This window comes from Theropithecus gelada, chromosome 11 (genome assembly GCF_003255815.1).
Source record: "Theropithecus gelada isolate Dixy chromosome 11, Tgel_1.0, whole genome shotgun sequence".
Lineage (NCBI taxonomy): Eukaryota > Metazoa > Chordata > Mammalia > Primates > Cercopithecidae > Theropithecus > Theropithecus gelada.
Genome location: NC_037679.1, coordinates 78,767,249 through 78,787,188, shown reverse-complemented (window position 1 = coordinate 78,787,188; position 19,940 = coordinate 78,767,249). Strand labels below are relative to the sequence as shown.

Sequence of the window (19,940 nt, the reverse complement as noted above, 5' to 3'; positions counted from 1 at the left end):
ATCTCACACACCAGGGTCACAATCCCAGGCTGTCCCGTAGGGCTTGTTTAGGAGTAAAAGGAAACAAACCGTCTAGCCTGGGGACACCACCAACTTGCCGAAGCCAGGGGCCTCAGCTGTTACCCTCCTTCAGCTTTCCCTTGTGACTCGAGCTGTTCAGAGGGGCTCAGTTATAGGGGTCCCTTAACAGGCTTCCAAACTGTGTGAATGGGTGGGTCACAGGAATGGTTCTCAGGCCTGGGCAGCTGGAGTAGCCCTGTCCGCTCAGCGCCACAAGAATGGCACTGAAACCAACTCTGGAAGAGTCGTCTCTTCTCCAAGGGACTGAGTAAAATCAGAGCTCCTCCAGGCACATGTCCAATTATTTTTACAAAGTTTTATTGAAACTTGTACATCAAGGTGACAGTAATTCACTGTTTTGAAAACAGTAACAAAAAAGGGTACCCCCAAACTCAGGTATACCAAGTAAATACTGGAACCCAGGGAGCTCACTCCTCCCTCTCCCACCAGAAGCAAAGGGTGTAAGAGGAGCTTCCGCTGACTCACAGGAACCTAGGATAGCGGGCACATCTGTGGCGACTCCTGGGAAACAGCTGCGTGTAAAGGAGTCTGCTTTGGTCCAAAGGACATCTTCCTGACCCACACTCAGAAGGCTGCTGTCAAGTTCTACATTCCTTTCAGAATCAGCAGCAGCAACTGCTACCGTCTTGCTTGCTAACTAGGGGCAGAGGTCCCGAGCAAGGTGCCACGGGACCTTGTAAAATCACACTGTGTTGATTTTACAGGGAGGAGGGTAGAGTGCCTCTCAAGTTTTCACGGTTAACACCGTCATCTATTATGACTGAAATAAAAAGCTGGACGACCTGCCAGCTAACCGGTTGGTCCTCAGGATCATCCAGCTGAATGGAGAAATCCGGCAGTGGGTTGAGAGGTCTGTTCTGAGAACAGATTATTGCTGAGCAGAGTTCACATGACTTCCAGTCGTGGTGACTTAAAAAATTGCCTTAAGGCTGCACAGCCAGTCACCTCTGCTTACAGAGTACTTAGCGCACGCGACTATAGGAAACAATTGTAAAACTTCATCTAGAAATCAGACGGCTTCTAATTTCTATAGAAATGACACCTCCCTGGAGCCGAGAGACAATCTATTGCTGATTTGGAAGGAGAGGCAAGACCAACACTGTACTTAGTTCCACAGCCAGGCCTCAACACGGACAAGTGGCTGTCAAAAACACACAGACGACTGGAAACGACGTGTGGCTTCAGTCCCTGTTTCCCAGAATTTTACTGGCAAAGGAGTTAGCGTTCATTTTTGGCTTAAGAAGAATCGAGAATGCGGGTTTAGAGCTGCACCTGGCCTCACGCACCCAGGGGCCAGGGCTGCAGATACTCTGCTGCCCCTCCCCTCTTTTCTTGGCCTTGATGAATCCTGGAGGCTCAAAGCCATGGGGGTGCTAGGAGGACTGTCACAGACCGAGGTGCTGCAGGAGCTGCTCTGCCTGGACAAACCTTCAAGGAGGACCAGGGCAAGTATGAAATGTCTTCTAAAGAGTGTGAAATGAGCAATGTACAGTCCGCCCCCTCTTGGGAAAGCATGCACGCGTGGAGCCTGGCAGTGCACTGTCTCCTGGGCCTCCATCGGCCCCCAGCTCTTCATATGGGCTTGTATAACAAGGTGGTGACGTACTTCTTCTTGTACCGGTGGGTTGCGCTGAGCACCATCACTCCATCCTAAGGAACAAGGTGGAAATGATCAAAGGCTGGACTAAGGGGCTCGAGCCTCAGAGTACATGAGAATCATTAAGGGCTTCATAAAACCACAAATTCCCGGGCCATCTTCAGAACCTGAGCCTGAGGGCCTGTGTCAGACCCTGGAAGCTGCCGTTTAAGTCAGTTCCCCCAGGTCATTCCACTGCTGGGGGTCCTCAGAGCACACACTGGGCAACACAGCTCTCACGGGAACAGACATGGCATTACCTTGATAGACAGTGCGTACAGGTGGTTCAGCATGACATGATTGGGCTCAGGGAGCAAAGCTGGATCACACTGTGAGGGAACAAAGGCAGTGGTGAGCATTTGGGATTTGGAAAAAAAGATTCTCCCCTTTATTTCACAGCGCCAGATAGCAAAGGACAGGAGGCGGCGCTCAGGCCGACCTCTCTTCCCAAGTCAGGCAGCGCAAGGGCTTGTCCAAGACGACAGGTGAGATGGTCATGCCTTCTGACCTGAAGGGAGCTCCCTGCGTGCCTGCTGAAGGCATTTACCCCGGCCTCTTTGAAGTGTGGGCCACGGCCCTGTCCTCTTGTGGAGGGAGGGGCAGGAAGAAAGTGGCTGTCTGTTAAAAAGAACTTTCAGAGAACACAGGAAGAGACCGTCTGCACTAAACGCTCCTGAGCAATGGATTCGAAACTTGTATCTGTAAGACTCAGACAATAACCTGAAGAATGAAACGGACACCTGGGCAAGACACCACTACTCTGGAAAAGTTCCCACCGGGCTGGCACTCAGAACTGCCCGCCGCGCCTTCCTGTGTTTTAAGAGAAGCCAGAAACTGGGATTTATTTTTTCACTGTATACCCCCAACTTTTATAAACGCAATTCAAATGGAAAAAAGTGTAGAACAACTGCTGTAGGCTTAGGATCCCAGAGACTGGGCCAATCATTGTGTCAACAAATACTGAGCAAGCTCCTGCTGGGAGGCCGTTCGGGGTGGCTGCTGAGAGCACCAACCGGCCAGCCTGATGTGAATGCTGGCTCGGCCAGTTACTGTGTGAACTTAAGAGGTGTTTTTTAAAAAAGTAATCAATTTCAAAGATTGACAGATAAAATTGTGTATATTTACCATGTACAATATGTTGTTTTGAAATATGGATATGTTGTGGAATGGCTAAATCAAGCTCATTAACACACGCATAACATGCTTACCATTTTTTTGTGGTGAGAACACTTAAAAGCTACTTTTAGTGCAGTGCTGATGGGCATGTAAATTAGTACAACCATTATGGAAAATGGTATGAAGGTTCCTCAAAAATCATAACTAAAATTACCACATGATCTAGCAATCCCACTACAGGGCAGATACTCCAAGGAAATGAAATCAGCATGTCAGAGATATCTGTACTCCCACGTTCACTGCAGCTCTATTCATAATAGCCAAGACGTGGAATCAACGTAGGTGTCCACCAGTGGATGAATGGTAAAGAAATGAGGGACCGAGATACACAATGGAGTACTGCTGAGCCTTAAAGGAATCCTGTCATTTGTGACAGCATGGATAAACCTGGAGGACATTAAGTGAAATAAGCTAGGCACAGAAAGACAAATCCCATATGATGTCACTTAAGTGGAATCTAAGAAAGTCAAACTCACAGAAGTAGACAGTGGAGTGGTGGTTGCCAGCAGCTAGGAGTGGCGGGGGTAGGGAGATGCTGGTCAAAGAACACAACATTTCAGTTAGACAGGAGGAGTAAGTTCAAGAGATCGTCTGTGCAACACGGTGACTATTAATAACCACGTATGACATTCCTGCAAATCTCTAAGAGAGTAGATTGTAAGTGTTTTCCCTACTTCTCTGTGCTTGTTTCCCCATCCCTAAAATGGGGGTAATAGCAGCACCTACTTCACATAGTGGTTGTGAGGCTTAAATACATGAAAAGCACTTAAGATTAGTTTGGGGCAAAATAAATGTTAACGCTTTAGTAATGACAACTGTAACCACAGTTTACATTAGAGCTTGGTGCTACCTTGGACAGACGGGTCCTGACATTCTCATATTCACAGCCCCCTGGGCCACTCTCAGCTCGTCTATTCCCAGCAGCAGTCTCCATCAGAGAAGATGGCTAGTGATGCCTCCCTTTTCTAGAAAAAACAAAACCTTACTAGCTTAGGAGGGCACTGAAAGTCATCTAACCTACCAACCTTTGTAAAGTTAGAGCTAAGGGAAGCAGTGTCGACTAAGCGCTTCTAAGGCAGAAGCTACATGTCCTTGAAACTCTTCACCTGTGGCCTATTTGAGACTGTTGCCAACTCAGTGCTGGAAAGACGGTGGGTCCTGCTTACCACTGGCCTCTTCTGGGCCTCCCTTCTGACCTGAAGGGAGCTCCCTGCATGCCTGCTGGAGGCATCGGTGTGTGTCTCTGGCCAGGCATTTACCCCGGCCTCTTTGAAGTGTGGGCCACGGCCCTGTCCTCTTATGGAGGGGCAGGATGGCCACCCAGCTGCAGGGGCACTCCCAGCACAGGAGGTGACCTGAGAAAGGCAAGTCCTGTTGGAGTAGGGTAACAAGCACTGAGACCCTGTCCTGGCAGCCCGGCAGGGACCGCTGTAGGGACGCCTGCACGTGTACATGTTCCCTCCTCATCTCGGCACACGTGCCCTCCACTTCAGGGTGGGGTGTTCAGTAGCAGCATGGTCACTTTAAGCGCCTCAGAAACAGTGTCTCTTATGACGTAGCTTGGGCCAAGCTGAATTCCTGGATTCCTAAGAATTATGGCTGTGCCACACATTCCAGAGCGAGGTGGACTGGGCAGGCAATCCAAGTTAGATGGGACAGAAAACAGAATCACAACAGAATTGGCTGTTCTTCAGGATCCAGGACGACACACACTTCTTTTCTGCAGGTAATGATTTCCCGGAGGAGAAATGTGTGTTACCTAGATACCCCAAATTTTGATCCAGGAGTACAGATATTTCTAAAAGCAATTTAATGATTAAAACTAGATTCTAAAATGTGGGGGCCAGAGCATGAGTTCCAGTATGTAGCTTACTAAGAAGGGATGGTATTACAATTTGTCGTGAAATTTAAATGGAACAGGGCTCAGGCTGAAGCAGGAGTGAAGGACAAGGAAGAAAAGTGCAGAAAGGCTTTGTAAGACGAGGCGGCGGCGTCCACACTCGGCATCCACACTCTTGCTATCAGCCCATCCCCACAGCAGAGGTGAACGGCACAGTTCACACAAGGAGGCGACGCTGAGCTTGCTCACCTGCTGCTTTGCAAAAGGTGGACACAGGAAAGAAAGCAACTGAACATGACCCATGGAGGACGGTCCAGGCAGACGCCCACCTACTTACGGAAATCCCTGTGTCCTTGTTTAGGATGACCTGGAGGAGATGCGGGGGGAGAATGGGTGGCGCCCGAAAGCGCTCTTCGGGTTTGCAGACGTAGGGCTCCTGATGGTAGGGTCCCGGTGGGGAGCTGGACAGCTCTGTTGGGAGATGGTAACAGGACATTTACTTGGAAAATCAGGCATTCTAGCAGCAGCCTTATTTATGTTGTCATCATCTTGTCTTCCTTTTCTCTTGTTCCCTCAATGCAGATTTACGTTCTCTTGAAGGATGCACTGGTTCCAAGAGTGCAGAACAGAGAGGAGAAAACCCTTTTGGAATCTGGGTGACTAGCATACAACTCAGTAGTCAACTCAGATGCCCTGGTGGAAGACGTGGCCCAGCCAGTGAGTCTGGGTCAGATCACAAGGAGGCTGTTCTCGATAACGTAATCCCACATGCACGGCAGAATAATACTTCCTTCTCCCTTCAGGCTGGGCTGGCAAAACCACAAAGAAGCTGGAGACTAAGTGAGGATTAAGTGGCTAAGTCCAAGTTATGGACACCGCCAGCCGCAATACAACAGAAGATAAGGCAGTCTGTTTAGACAGAGGCAGTGGAGAAAACAGGTTAAACGAGGCGTATTTCAAAATGGTGGGGGGGGGGATTGAAAGCCCAATTTCTGACGGCTCTTTAACTCCATTACACTCGAGTTCCTTCCAAACTCTTGCTTGAGTATCTGGATTATTCAGATACACTGAGAAGCTTCTACAAGAGCAAGATTTCATAATGCTAGCACAGCTGGACAGTGACGTCTGGCCAGCCGGAAGGTACCAAGCCATCATCCAAAGAATGCATGGGATGATTCTGGTGGCCAGATCCTGGGGCTCGTCCAGAGAAAATCTGCTATGCCCCAGCTCTGCCAATTCCCTCAATGTCATTTTTTAGGGGACAAGCCCCTTTTATGTGACCCAACCATATTACAGCAAGAAACTGAGAAAAGCATTAAGTGCAGAAAACTGAGCCATAAGGAATAGATAACATTTTGAGGAAGTAAGTGTCGAAATAGAAGTCTGTAGAGAACGCGGAATTAGCTTCTTATCAGTGAGGGCTCCGTTTTCTTTCCCTAGGTGGAAACTTGACTAGAAAGCTTGTAAGTGGCCGAAAATTACATGTACCAGTAAGTTACACATTTTGGAGGATATCTGGGCACACTTCCTCCATTCCCTGATTCCCAACTATCTGTAAAAAACCTACATTATCTCTAAAAGACTAATTATCCAGATAAAAGCACACTGAATTTGATTTCCAAGTCCTGCTCAACAAACTGTCAACCACAGTGAGCCCAGTGTGGTCATTCTACCCCTGAGATTTCTGAACTGGTAACAAGAAATCCTGGTGGCAGAACTTCCAGGCCCAACTAGACAATGACGAAGAACTGTCAGCTGAACGGCATCTGTTCTCTTAGCGCGCCAGATGTTCTTCTGGGGCATCTTTCCACTGCCTCCCTCAGGGTCCAGGAATTGGTAAGCCCCCGCCTCCAAGAAGGGGAAGTGTGGTTGGCACCAACACCTCAGATCGCAGCCCTCCTCCCCCTGAACTGTACGAACCATGTTCCAGCTCGTTTCTTCCCGGGGGGCTTGGAAGGAAAGCAATTTACTAAAACCTCGATGCCTGAAACGCTCTTAGAAGATGGGGAAGTTTTACTGGGTCTGTATTTCTGTACCAAATAGCTTCCCATCAAGGAGACCTGCACTGTGCAGGCTGTTTCCCATGGGGAGCCGCCTCCTCCCTGAAGGGATTCTCACAAGGTACCAATGTACCACACAAGTGACCGCTAAGGTCACTGAGGTGTCCCTTCACCACCGTCAGGCTGAAATGCTTCAGGCACCACAAGTGGGATGAGACACAGGCTTCCCCAGCCCTGGGCTGTCACTGACTCAGTGCGACCCTCCAGGGCCTCTTCAGCCCTGCCCTTGGCGTGAGATCAACCTATGGTTCCATTTCCGCTGTCTGCTTTCTGTAGCCAAGGAGACCTACTGAATACCTGAGAGGACCAGGGAAATGACTTATACCTCCCTTGCGGCTAAATTTCAACAACTTGACAGTTAGGAATTAAGTTCTGTGGCCTTTAAGGGGGGGCCACAAATGCCTATCTGATTGGGCAGCTTCAGCTCAAGAGAGGCAAGAGAAACAAGAGTATTTCTAGACTGTACAGCCCCCACCTGCACGCATGTGGTATAAAATAACTGTGTTCATACCAGACACATCGGAGCACTTTTGGGAATCCACCATTAAAGCATCAAATACTTCAAAGTCAGTTTTCTTCACTTGAATGATGTTGTTAACTGTGCCAAGCTGGCTGGTTACTATGGGCTGGGAAGAGACAGACAGGCAGAAATCATAACGTGGAAGGTCTGCGGAGTTCTTCTTCAGAGGACTTGGAGTTCCTGGCTGGAAGGCCTCATCTCCTGGCTAGCCACCCTGCTCATCTTGGTCAAGTATGCCAACTGTCTGACAGTTACTGCTGCTGTCCAGCTCTGCCACACACAGGAACTTTTACTAGCTCGGCAAAGGGACCTGGCGGCAATCCCTTGGGAAGGTGATTTGTTTGGATTGTGCGGGCGCCCAGAGGACCAGAGGTGGGAGGAAGAGTACCTCGGAAGGGTCGTGGGTCCACTGGCCATCCACAAAGAACTTGTACTGATGCTCTCCTTCCGGCAGATCCAGGATGGCTACAAAGTTATTGTGGCTGCGAGGAAAAAGGAAGCAGAGGAATTCAGTGGGATGGGCTGCCTCCTGAGCTTACTTGCCAAACCAGCTACAGAACAAAACGTTTCCACATAAAACCAAGAGTTCAGCTGCAGAACAAACATTTTTAGCCCATTTAGACAATTCAGCATAATGATCTCAAACTGGAAAGGCCATAAGGAAGCAGCAGTGTGACACACTTTCCTGAAAACGCACCTTGCTCAAATACCAGGAAACCACAGCCCCAACGTGAAAAGGTCAACAGTCAGGCATTTGTGCTTCTCAAGCTAGAAAGGCTCCTGGATGCCAAGGAGGATAACAACACAAGACAAACAGCAAGCTGCTTCGTTTTACCCTTTGTCACTTTGCCTTGGGCAGGAGAAGGGATCAACTGAATAGGAAGCTCAGATGTTCTCTAAAGAAACTTGCCTAACAACGAAAAACCACACTCTGGAAGAGCCCTTTCATTGGGTTGTTTTGTCCCGACTTGAACTGACTTGTGACTGCTGGGCTGAGTGGCTCCCTCCTTCTCCAACGGAACCGCTGGAAAGCAGGCAGTGCCCGACAATAGGCCTGACACTTTCTCCCTCATTTTCTCAGGAATACTCACTAAAGGTGTTCTCTCACTGACAACTTAAGACAGAAGTCCATGCTGGGGTTCCTGATAAAATGTCTTACTATAATCCTTGCTAATGATGCCTACATAGTATGTATTTTTTCTTTTTGGAGACAAAGTCTTGCTCTGTTGTCCAGGCTGGAGTGCAGTGCTGCAACCACTGCTCACTACAGTACTGACCTCTCAAACAATCCTCCCATCTCAGCCTCCTGAGTAGCTGGGGCTACAGGTGCACACCACCATGCCCAGCCAATTTTTATTGTTTTTGTAGAAATGGGGGTCTCACTATGTTGCCCAGGCTGGTCTTGAACTCCTAGCCTCAAGCAATCCTCCTGCCTCAGCCTCCAAAAGTGCTGGGATTATAGGCATGAGCCACCATGCCCAGCCAACATGTACTTTTCAAACAAAGTATTACACAGAGTCAAAGTCAGATGAACCCTCAGAGATCATCTGGTCCAATATTCCCTCTTTACAGAAAGGAACACTGAGGCTCAGGTGTTAGGCCATGTCAGCGTGGCCAGTGTGGGCTCAAATGTGGGTTTCTAAGATTCCCAGGCCAGTGCCCCCTTACTGCATTAGGAATAGATTTTTGTGTTTCTGTGGAAAAGTCCTGACTGAACAGATAGGTGAGGATCTGAAGTGAAAGATGTCTGTGAAACAGAAATAGTCTCTTTCTTCTGTACTCTAAACCTAGAGACCACTAAGGTTTAACATTTGAACCTTAAGACTTATTAAGCAAAATCATTTTTCCACTAGCCATCCATTTTATACAAACATCCGTTTTCTATTCTCCCACAGAGATGTTTCAGAAAGAAGAGAATTTATGTTAAGACAAATAAGTGAACACTCCCCAGGCAATTACCTTCTGGTGAGGGGAAGTTTACTCCAGTTGTTGAAAGACCCAGATAAGTAAACTTCCTTTCCGCCCCCCGTCCACCGAAACACAGTTGGCCGAGCCTGGGCGGGGGCTTTATCATTCACTTCCAGATCATGCTGCCAGGCCAGGAATTCCTCCTTCTCCGGTGCCTAGAAGCAGAGCAGTTTACTCAGAAAGCCATAAGCGAGCTCCCTACAACAGACGATATTGACAATTTATTCTAAAGAGGCAGCTGTTACCACCTAGGTTCATAGGATTGGAAACTTACTAGTGGTGCCTCAGTTTCCCTGCCTGCAAAACAGAAATATATTTTTTAAGGTTGTGAAGACTGAGACAGTCCATGTAAGTGCTCTGCATAGTGTCTGACACAGTGAGTGCTTACTAATTAGCTTTGTTGTCATTGAAGAGGTTGACATCAAAATTCTAGCAGCTATAAAACCCACTCGGAAGGGGCAACTAGGAATCCAAGACTAGCTTAATAAATGTCATGTTCCTTCCTTAATTAAGCAAGATTTGAAGTACACTCATGTGCATGATGTCTTAGTCAACAATGGACTGTATATATGGTAGTCCCATAAGATTATACCATATTTTTGTTGTATCTTTTCTATGTTTAGATATACTAAAATACACAAATCCTTAAATATACTTGTGGAATAAGCGTCTACAGTATTCAGTAGAATAACATTCTATACAGGTTTACAGTCCATGAGCAATAGGTTACACCGTATAGACTAGGTGATATGGTTTGGCTCCTCGTCCCCACCCAAATCTCACCTTGAAATGTAATCCCCATAATCCCCACGTGTCAAGGGCAGGGCCAGGTGGAGGTAATCGATCATGGGGGCGGTTTCCCCCATGCTGTTCTCTGACAGTGAGTGAATCTCATGAGATCTGATGGTTTTATAAGCGTCTGGCATTTCCCCTGCTTGCTCTCATTCTCTCTTCTGCTGCCCTGTGAAGAGGTGCCTTTTACCATGATTGTAAGTTTCCTAAGGCCTCCCCAGCTAGGCGGAACTGAGTCAATTAAACTTCTTTATAAATTACCCAGTCTCGGGTATGTCTACATAGCAGCCTGAGAATAGACTAGCAGACTAGGTTTGTGTAAGTACACTCTACGATGTTCACACAATGATAAAATCACCTAATGATGTATTTCTCAGAACATGTCCCTGTCATTAAGTGATGTATGACTGTACATGAAAATTTAAGAGGAACAATTCTAGAGCTGTCAACCTGAAAATGGGCAAATTCAGATTTTGAGGATGGGGAAAAACTGCTCACAAAGTTCTGTCTAGGGACTGGGGAATAAAGCAAGACAAAGATTGAACCCTCATTAGGATAAAGGATAACCTCGTGTGGTAAGTTCCGTATAACTGAGGTATTCCAGAATAAGAAACTCATCCAACTCTACCTGGATGACATATGTAGTCATGCACCTTTTCGATTTTTTCCTAGTCAGGAGCCAAAGACTTAAAAAGAGCAGAGGGTTCTGGCTGGAAGACTCTTTAGGGAGTTAAGCAGGCTTCCAGCCCCTTCCTTTCAAATACCTCAGCTTATCCAAATGATGCCTGCATTCGCTGAATTCTAACAAGATCTACATATTAAACAACAGACTGGAATCACTTCACACTAAGAATAACTATACCCAAAATAGCGCACTAGTGTAATTAAAAGAATTCACGACTTTTTTGGTATCTGGGGATTTCAGTAACTTCTAATGAAGTGAGAATGGACGCTGCTTGAAATCATTCCCCATAGATTATGTGTGTGCTCAACATTTGCTGGAGGAGTTTTGGAATAGTAAAAGAACAAATACTTCTTGAAGAAAGTAGTTCTTTCTTTGGTGAAGAAAGACACCAAAGTAGTTTGATTCTTTTGGTGTCTTAAATAGCCTTCTTGGGACCAGGGACCAAAATTACTTCCTGGGGAAAGGACATCAAGTCATTAGAGAAACATGATTCTAAAGTTCACTTTGCACACAGCTCTTCAAGAATGCAACAAATTCAGAAAGCAAGTTCAAACCACAGGTTGCAGGCCCACATAAAAGTAGGCTTCTTGTAGTTAGGCTCAAAACAGATCCAAAAGAAGGTGTGAGATGTGATCACCTCGCTCAACATGAGGACAAACACAGATGGAATGAGTTGCCAGGCAATTAAATGGATGATGATTAACATGAAATTGGATACTAACAGGTATGTTGGGCAGAGGGCAGCTTTATCTTTCCTAACCCTACTTTGTTCCTTGAAACAATTAGTTCCTTTCGGACATAATACATAAATACCATTAAATGTCCTTGGACTGAACCCTGAGGCTGGAAATATCCACCATATGAAGGTGGTTAACAGGAGTGTGGCTGAAGCAGGAGTCAAATCACCTGAGCTTTTGATGAATTTAAACAGGCTGCAGCAGGAAGAAAAATGTTTGCACTGGCCTACTTAAGCGCGATTAAGTCATATTTAAACAACACTAGAGGGAAGTTCAGTAGCTGCTGGCTGCCTCCTTCCAACAGACCCTCATTACCCACTGACCTCTGTAAGTCGAAAGACTTTTCTATGTACGCTTTAAAAAAAAAAAAGCAGGGTGAGGCTGGGAGTGGTGCCTCATGCCTGTAATCCCAGCACTTTGAGCGGCCCACGCGGGCGGATCGCTTGAGGTCAGGAGTTCAAGACCAACCTGGGCAACATGGTGAAACCCCGCCTCTACCAAAAATACACAAAATTAGCCGGGCATGGTGGCTCACACCTGTAGTCCCAGCTACTCGGGAGGCTGAGGCAGGATGGCTTGAGCCCAGGAGACGAAGGTTGCAGTGCGCTGAGATTGTGGTTCTACCCTCCAGCCTGGGCAAGAGAGCGAGACTCCGTCTCAAAAAAAAATAAAAATAAATAAATAAATAAAAATAACTAGGGCGAATCAAGTGTTGGGCAGAACTAAACACCTCTGGCAACCGCCGTCAGCTGTTCCACTCAACTTTCAGCTTGTGTATGTACCTGGTTTGCCTCCAAAATGGATAATAAACTCCCAAACTAACTTTTACAAAAGCTCCAGTTTGTGTAAAGGTGAGGGAATTTGTCTCAAAGCGGTGAAATTAATTACACCTAAGAGAAAAGCAGAAGCTAGGTTCAATTACTGTTAGCTGACTCTGAATTAATTAAGAATTTGAAACTGTCCCAGAGCTGCTTTCTCCTTAATGATGTTAAACGAAGTGAGTGCCTCCTCCCTCAGGGTGACTTTCTCATATTGGTAATTAGACTTAGGTTCTTGGACCGCTAAGAGGACTCTTACAGGACCATCTGGCTTTTAGGTGCACCGGGTAATGTACCACCTCCCTCCCCGTTCTGGTGGTTTTCGAAAAGATGTGACGGTAATCTAGTGGAGGGTTTCTCTCCTCAACATTAGTCAAGGGGAATCGGATTCCTGCACACTGCTCGCACCTTGATTTCCTCGGAGTGGAAGAGGTCGGCGTCTTCGGGGCTGTCCATCAGGATCTTGGGCCTGTCCCCGTCCTTGGTGCCCCCCGAGCTGTCCCTCCGAGGCGTCTTATGGCCACCATGCCGCTCCAACGCGGCGCGCTCACTGCTCGTGTTGCCCATGATGAGGGTCTGCGGGGACACTGGGAAGCCGGACGGAGCCCCACTGCAGGAAAGGGACCCTGTGCAAGGGACTCCCAGAACCGCGGGTCCCAAGGAGCCTGCGGAAGGGAATCGGAGCACCGGGATACCACGCCCCTCGGGCTCGGGCCGGGAGCCGGTTCTAGCCGAGTCAGCAGCGTTGCCGAGTTCTCGCAATCGCGCTTTACCTGCCGAGGCAACCTGTGGCGAGAACGCAAGGAGCGCGAAAATAAACCGACACTTTCCCAACCGCTCCACCACCCCTCAGCGACTTCCGCTTCCGGCGACTCCTTAAGTCGGCCCGGCCTAGGGCGTGGTGGTGGCGGCGGCCGGCTAAACGCGCGAGGCTATCTAGATTCCATTTCCGCTTCCGGTCTTGAGCGGTGCGGTAACAGGTGCCCCGAGGCTGTCTCTGCAGGCCTCGGAGCGCGCAGTCGCAGTCGGCAGCCGGCTGCTCAGGGCCCGGCCCGGGACGAGGCGCTGCCGAGTGCCGGCAGGGGTCACCCCAGCGCGCCGGCAACCTGAGCCGTTCAAGCGCTGGGCTGAATAATGCCATTTAGATATATTTGCCCACTTTTAGTTGATTCTACACTCTACAGCCAGAGGGATCTTTCTAAAATGCAAATCTGATTCAGAAACTCCTCTTCTTAAAGCCCTTTTAGTGCACGTGCTCTCACGCTTTACAGTGCATTAGATTAACCTGGAGCGCTTGTTAAATGCAGCCCGCACTGCAGACCTGCAGAGAATCAAGATTTCTGAAGATTAGAGTCGGGGGTGCAGGCAGTCTTGCAGGTATTTGAGAAAATGGCAGACCATAAGATCTCTGGAAATTTTTTATGTCTAGTAGGTTGGGGGTTGTAAAATGCTGGAGTTATTAGTGTATTTTTATTGAGTGTGCAATCTTTTGATAGGTAATTTTGCAAGATATCTTGTAATCACTTCTGCAACATCCTTTTGCATAAGATGCATTAGCTCAGTCATTGTCATATTTTGTGGGTTTTATGGTGTGTGAATATCTCAAAATACTTTGCATTTGCCAGGTCAGGTCATGCATTTCACATACTGAACATTATTTAGTACCTAAAAAATTACCAGACATTGTGCTAAGGAAATGAGGAACACAAGATTACTAAGATAAGGTTTCTTGGAGGGAATTCGGCAGTATGCATCAAAATTTAAAAATGCACCTTCATTTTGACACACAATTTTACTCCTAGGAAACTTCTGCAGAAATACACACATGAAAATTATTTACAAGCATTATTTACAAAACATTTACATGCAAAAATATATTCTAAGATGCACCTGTCACCCACCATATCCCCATATATTTTAATTTCTGAAATTGGATGCTTTTTACAATCAATGGAATCTTAGACTTGGTGAAATAAGGAAATGAAAAACTACAAAATCCCAAAAGTTGTTCAGTAGGAGAATGGCAAAATGAACGGAATACATTCATTTTGTAGAATACCAAGCAACTTTTAAAAAGGAAGAAACAATTTTTAGGTCACTATGGGGAAGTGTCTATGATATTGCAAGGTCCAGGAACAAGTGAGAGAACATGTTCAAGAGCGTGAGCTCTGAATTCAGCCTGCCCGGGTCAGATTCTGGCTTTGCCATTTAGTAACTGTTACCTTAGTCTCTTTTGTGAAATGGGAATAAAAATAACACCTACTTTATAGGCTTATTTTGTGAATTAATTGGAACGTGCATAAAAATGCTTAGCGTAGCACTTGACTCTTAGTAAACACTCAATACCTGTTAGCGCTTTTATTGGCACTATTAGGCTTGCAAATGGAAACTTCTGGAAGGGTATACAACACATTGTTAATAGTGGTCTTCTCTGGGGAGAGGAGGGAGATTGCAAATAGGAGTAGACAGAAAAGGGACTTTCACTTTTTCATTTATATAGGTCTGTATTTGAAAAATTTTCTACTGTGAGGATGTACTACTTTTTAATAAAAAAAATAAGATATGGTTCCAGCCCCAAAGGAATTAATATAGTACAGGCTGGCACAGACCCACAGAAAAGCAATAATATAGATAGCTAAGAGATTTTGTGGGAGCCCAGAAGGGACTTAAGCCAGACCAGGAAAAGGGATGGGAGCCAGGAGGGTCTTCCTGGACCTGATGACTGAGAATTTGAATTTACTCAATATAATCAGAAATGTTGAATGTGCTTGCTGAATTAAATAAGCTAAGATACTGTGAATGACCCAGGATATCTTTTTTGAGCTGCTTTTCTAATAGTGGCCCTGACTTGGTTACATGAGACAGTGGGGTGTTGAGTTTGGGAATCTCTCCCAAACAGTTGGAGAGATAAGAAAGAACACATGAGCTGTGGATTCTTTAGCTGAGCTATGCAGATACTTTGATGCACAAAGAAAGTTTTAAAACATCCGCTCTAGCTTGAATAAGATAACAGTGAAAGCATGGGCGGCCCTTGATATCAAATAGAATCAACAATATCCTGAGGATGCCGCCAACTGCTGATTGGAAAGTCTTACTATATTGTATCAAGATTTCATGACAAAGAAACTAACATTGGTATCTATCAGCTATTGGGCCCATATTGAAAATCATGGGTAGGGTAGATTCTCCAATTACAAGTGTCTACTTGGGTCCCAGCTGTGTCTCTCAGGGGTCATTTTGTGTTACTTATCTATGTAACAATGGTTTGTGACTTTCCCAAGCATCAGTACGTCTCATCTTTCTCTGATTCTCTGCTGATGTGGATATCAGACCACTCCATCTTGGGGGCTGGAGGTGTGCCAGGAAGTACAACTGTTCACACATTACTGTGTAAGAGGCATCATCTACTCACTGCCGTCTGTCTAGCACCAGGGTGAAGACAGATAACAAATACCCTAGATTCTACCCCAGACAAACCAGGGCAATTTTAACACAGCCACAGCCAGGAGCACCCCACCCCCCAACCCCCGTAACCCTGCCTTCAAATTCACTGCAGCTCCAAGCCCAAAAAGAAATAGGTTTTCAAGTCCTTAAAAGTCACCCAGAGTGAGATAAAATCTCATTTATCCTTAAATTCGTGATTAAAAGGGTTAAGGATCATGTTTTGGGGCCTCCTCCATAGGATGGATTAGAATTAGTATAGCACTTCTGAACTAACCAACCCATTTGTTTTATATAAGGAAGAGTCTGAAGCCCAGAGATCAAACAGTTTTGCCTGAGGTCACTCAGATGATCATAAGTCATTCTGAGACCGAACTCTGGATCACCTGGCCACTCACCACCACATCATGGTCATGGCACCTCATCAAAAAGACCTTTGGCTCCCCAGCTGGCCTGTCTACAAACATTTGTACTGTTCTGAAGAACCCTCCCCGTCTAAGAACAGCCAGGGCTCTGATCACGAGTAACTCAATGGCGATATTGAGTGCCAATTATGAGCCAGGCACTGTTGTACACTCTTGGTTACAACAGTGAACTAAACCAAGTTCTTGCCCTCCAGAGGAAAGAGTCCACACACATATGCACATGTTGTGAGAACATGCAGTGTTCTCACTAAACATAGGTAGCTGCAGGAAGAAATTTCACATTTGAACTATGCTGTAGACTAAATCGTATCCCCCCAAAATTCATACATTAGCACTCTCACTCCCAATTTGATAATGTTTGGAGGTGGGACCTTCAAGGGGTAATTAGTGTTAGATGAACTCGTGAGGGTGGGGCCCCCATGATGAGATCAGTGTGCTTACAGGAGGAAGAGACACTGGAGAGCTTGCTCTCATGCTCTCTATTCATGCCCATGCTCAATGGAAAGTCCATGTGATGACAAAGCAAGAAGGCGGCCATCTGCAACTGAGGGAAAGAGCCCTCACCACTCATCAACCATCCTGGCACCTTGATTGTATTAGGCCATTCTTGTATTGCTATAAAGAAATATTTGAGGTTGAGTAAGTTATAAAGAAAAGAGGTTTGCTTGGCTTATGGTTCTGCAGGCTGTACAGGAAGCATGGCTCTCGGTATCTGCTGGGCTTCTGGTGAGGCCTCAGGAAGCCAAGGGGGAGCTGATGTATTGATGTATTACAATGCAAGAGTGGGAGCAAGAAAAAAAAGTGGGAGGAGGTGCCGCACAGTTGTTTTTTTTTTTTTGAGACAGAATCTCACTCTGTGGCCCAGGCTGGAGTGCAGTGGCATGATCTCTGCTCACTGCAAGCTCCGCCTCCTGGGTTCACACCATTCTCCTGCCTCAGCCTCCTGAGTAGCTGGGACTACAGGTGCCCACCACCATGCCCGGCTAATTTTTTTTTTTTGTATTTTTAGTAGAGACGGGGTTTCACTGTGTTAGCCAGGATGGTCTCGATCTCCTGACCTTGTGATCCACCCGCCTCGGCCTCCCAAAGTGCTGGGATTACAGGCGTGAGCCACCATGCCCGGCTGGTGCCACACACTTTTAAACAACCAGATCTTGTGAGGGCAGCACCAAGAGGACAGTGCTATACTAGTCATGAGAAGTCCACTTCCCTGATGCAATCACCTCCCACCATGTTGGAGGCCTCACCTCTAACATGGGATTACATTTCAACATGAGATTTAGGGGGAAAAGTATCCAAATTATATCTCTGATACTAGACTTCCAGGTTTCAGACCTGTGAGAAATAAATCTGTTGTTTAAGCCACCAGTTGATGATTTGTGATAGCAGTCTGAGCTGACTAAGACATACTCAAATGTGTGTGGGCTACTGGGATAGAATTACAAGCTTACTTTTAAGGCTTAACCAGATTTTCCCCAGGCCTTCTGAATTTTGCCTAGCCAATGTAAATAACACTGCCAATGTCTGAGAGACTTGTCCATCTTTTTTTGCTAGACATTCTTGTGTTCTCTTCTCACTGAGATGCAAATATTGTGACAGAGTCATCAACATAGAAATGAAAGAAGTTCATTCTACAGCTTTTGGTCTACAACCTTAATTGGCAAATAGCCTTATTTTGTCACTTTTAGGTTGTCTGAGAAAATTCTGTTTCTTGACTTGGGTTGGTAGTTATTAACATGTTTGCTTTGTAGTGACTTACTAAGCCATACATTTCTTTTGTGTAGTTTCCTGTATCTTTATTTTTTTTTTCAATAAGGATTTTTTAAAGATGAATAGCTTCACTTATAGGGTAAGCTGAGACCTAGAAGGGAGAAGTGCCCAGTTCAAGGTAACACAATGTTCTTAATAAAGTTCAACTCAAGTCTATCCTCTTTTTTTTTCTTTTTGGAGATGGAGTTTCACTCTTGTCACTCAGGCTGGAGTGCAGTGGTGCGATCTCGGCTCACTGCAACCTCCACCTCCTGGGTTCAAGTGATTCTTCTGCCTCAGCCTCCCAAGTAGCTGGGACCACAGGTGCACCCCACCATGCCCGGCTACTTTTCTTATTTTTAGTAGAGACGGGGTTTCACCATGTTGGCCAGGCTGGTCTCAAACTCCTGACCTCAGGTGATCTGCCCTCCTCGGCCTCCCAAAGTGCTGGGATTACAGGTGTGAGCCACTGTACCCAGCCTCTCTATCCTCTTTTAAGAGCTTTGAAAGAATGGAGGAGAAAAGGATATATACTTTCTACCCCTTTTCTAGAGGACAACTGACAAACTAAAGCAGTATCCGGGCAAAGATCCAACGGAGGTGAAAACAATGAGAGGAAGTCTGTCTCTGTTTCACCTCTTTAAAATGTAAGCTCCCAGGGATTTGAAGATCAAAGTTACATAATCACTTTAACATATGCTGTTGTGACCATCATACCCCATCTGCATGTGCCCGTCTATGCTTGCCCCAGACTTCCTAACTGTGAGCGGGTGCAACTCTGAGGGCCTTCTGGAGAAAGCTTGGTCGACAGAAGTGGGAACCTGAGGGGACCAGAGCAGACACCCTGAGAGAAGCCCTCAGCCAATGACAGAGGAGCCAGTTCCCTTGACCGTTGGATGTGCTAACTCTAATGAAGCAGCATCGTTTGTCTGGGGTAATACCCAAGGTTCGATGTCTCATGCTAAGGAAATTGAAGACTCGGACATGCAAGGAGTGGGTTTAAGAGCGGAAAGTTAAATAGACGAAAGAAGGAAGAGAGCTTTCTCATGCAGAGGAAGGGGTCCTGAGTGGGTTTCCCTGGTTTGGGGCAAGATACGGTTGGTTTTATGGATGAGCTTGAGGAGGTGGTGTATGATTTACCTGGGGCGGAGTGGATTGGTTGGACCAGATGTGCCATTTACATAACTCGTGAAGAGGCTGGCCATCCCACTCTAATCTTTTATTATGCGAATGGGATTTTTAAAAACCTGGCTGGTGCCATGTTATCTGCACACGTGGCAACAAAGAAAAGGGAAGAGGGAACCTCCATGTTGAATATATCTGGTTTCCAGGTATCTGTTTTCTATTGGCACAGCTGCTGGCATTTACCTATGCGAGCCTCTAGCTTGCTTATCTATGCCTGCAGCTTGATTTTTCAGGCTGCTTTTTGTTAAAAAAGAAATGATTTAGAGGCTGCTTTTTTGTTAAAAACCTTACTGAGGACTCTCTTACCATCACTAACTACCTAAATAATTTCTTTTTAGCTCTCGTGTCACTGAGATATATTCCCTACAGTGTCTCAGAGGTCCCCAGTGGAAATGCATCCCAGATGTCCACAGCAGTAACTGGATCAAGGAATTAGTTGATTAGCTTCCTTTCCTTTTCTTTATCTCTTTTTAGGAGCATCTTCCAAATAAATACTCAGAAACGCCTCCCAAGATAAACTACTTGCATGAAAATCCTAGTTCAATCACATAGCTTACAGATGAGGAAGGACAATGGCTTGCTGAATTATATAAAAAGTTAGTGGTCATAGATCATAATTCGGATCTTGTGTCTTAGTTTCTGGTCCAGGGTACTGTGAGATTGTCATTCTTCATGATATGATGAACCATGGAGACTTTCAAAAACAGGGATGGGCAGCATTATCATAGAAGGTGGAAAGAATCCAAATGTCCATCAAGAGATGAGTTTGTAGGCCGGCATAGTGGCTCACACCTGTAATCCCAGCACTTTGGGAGGCCAAAGTGGGT

General features: G+C 46.2%; 1 protein-coding gene across 2 annotated transcripts; it reads right to left on the bottom strand.

The window, feature by feature from the left end:
• Positions 1–356: 356 nt before the first annotated feature.
• Positions 357–13,374, bottom strand: PRKAB1 (protein kinase AMP-activated non-catalytic subunit beta 1). Of its 2 annotated transcripts, XM_025401255.1 has the most exons (8): positions 13,087–13,268; positions 12,722–12,889; positions 9,273–9,436; positions 7,702–7,795; positions 7,305–7,419; positions 5,071–5,204; positions 1,978–2,046; positions 357–1,731 (listed from the first exon to the last, which is right to left on the bottom strand). In XM_025401255.1, the coding sequence occupies exons 2-8, from the start codon at positions 12,878–12,880 to the stop codon at positions 1,654–1,656; spliced, it is 813 nt and encodes a 270-aa protein (XP_025257040.1). In that variant the 5' UTR covers positions 12,881–12,889; positions 13,087–13,268; the 3' UTR covers positions 357–1,653. The 2 variants fall into 2 exon arrangements, with proteins under 2 accessions (XP_025257040.1, XP_025257039.1); XM_025401254.1 differs by having other exon boundaries at positions 12,722–13,374.
• Between the last annotated feature and the right edge of the window lie 6,566 nt (positions 13,375–19,940).

Bases quoted from the DNA above. Each gene is read 5' to 3' on its own strand.
- PRKAB1 (XM_025401254.1), bottom strand. From the start codon at position 12,880: ATGGGCAACACGAGCAGTGAGCGCGCCGCGTTGGAGCGGCATGGTGGC. The intron at 7,420-7,701 runs GTACTCTTCCTC...GTCTCTTCCCAG, and splicing joins GGACCCACGACCCTTCCGAG to CCCATAGTAACCAGCCAGCT. The intron at 5,205-7,304 runs GTATGAACACAG...ATCTCCCAACAG, and splicing joins AAAGTGCTCCGATGTGTCTG to AGCTGTCCAGCTCCCCACCG.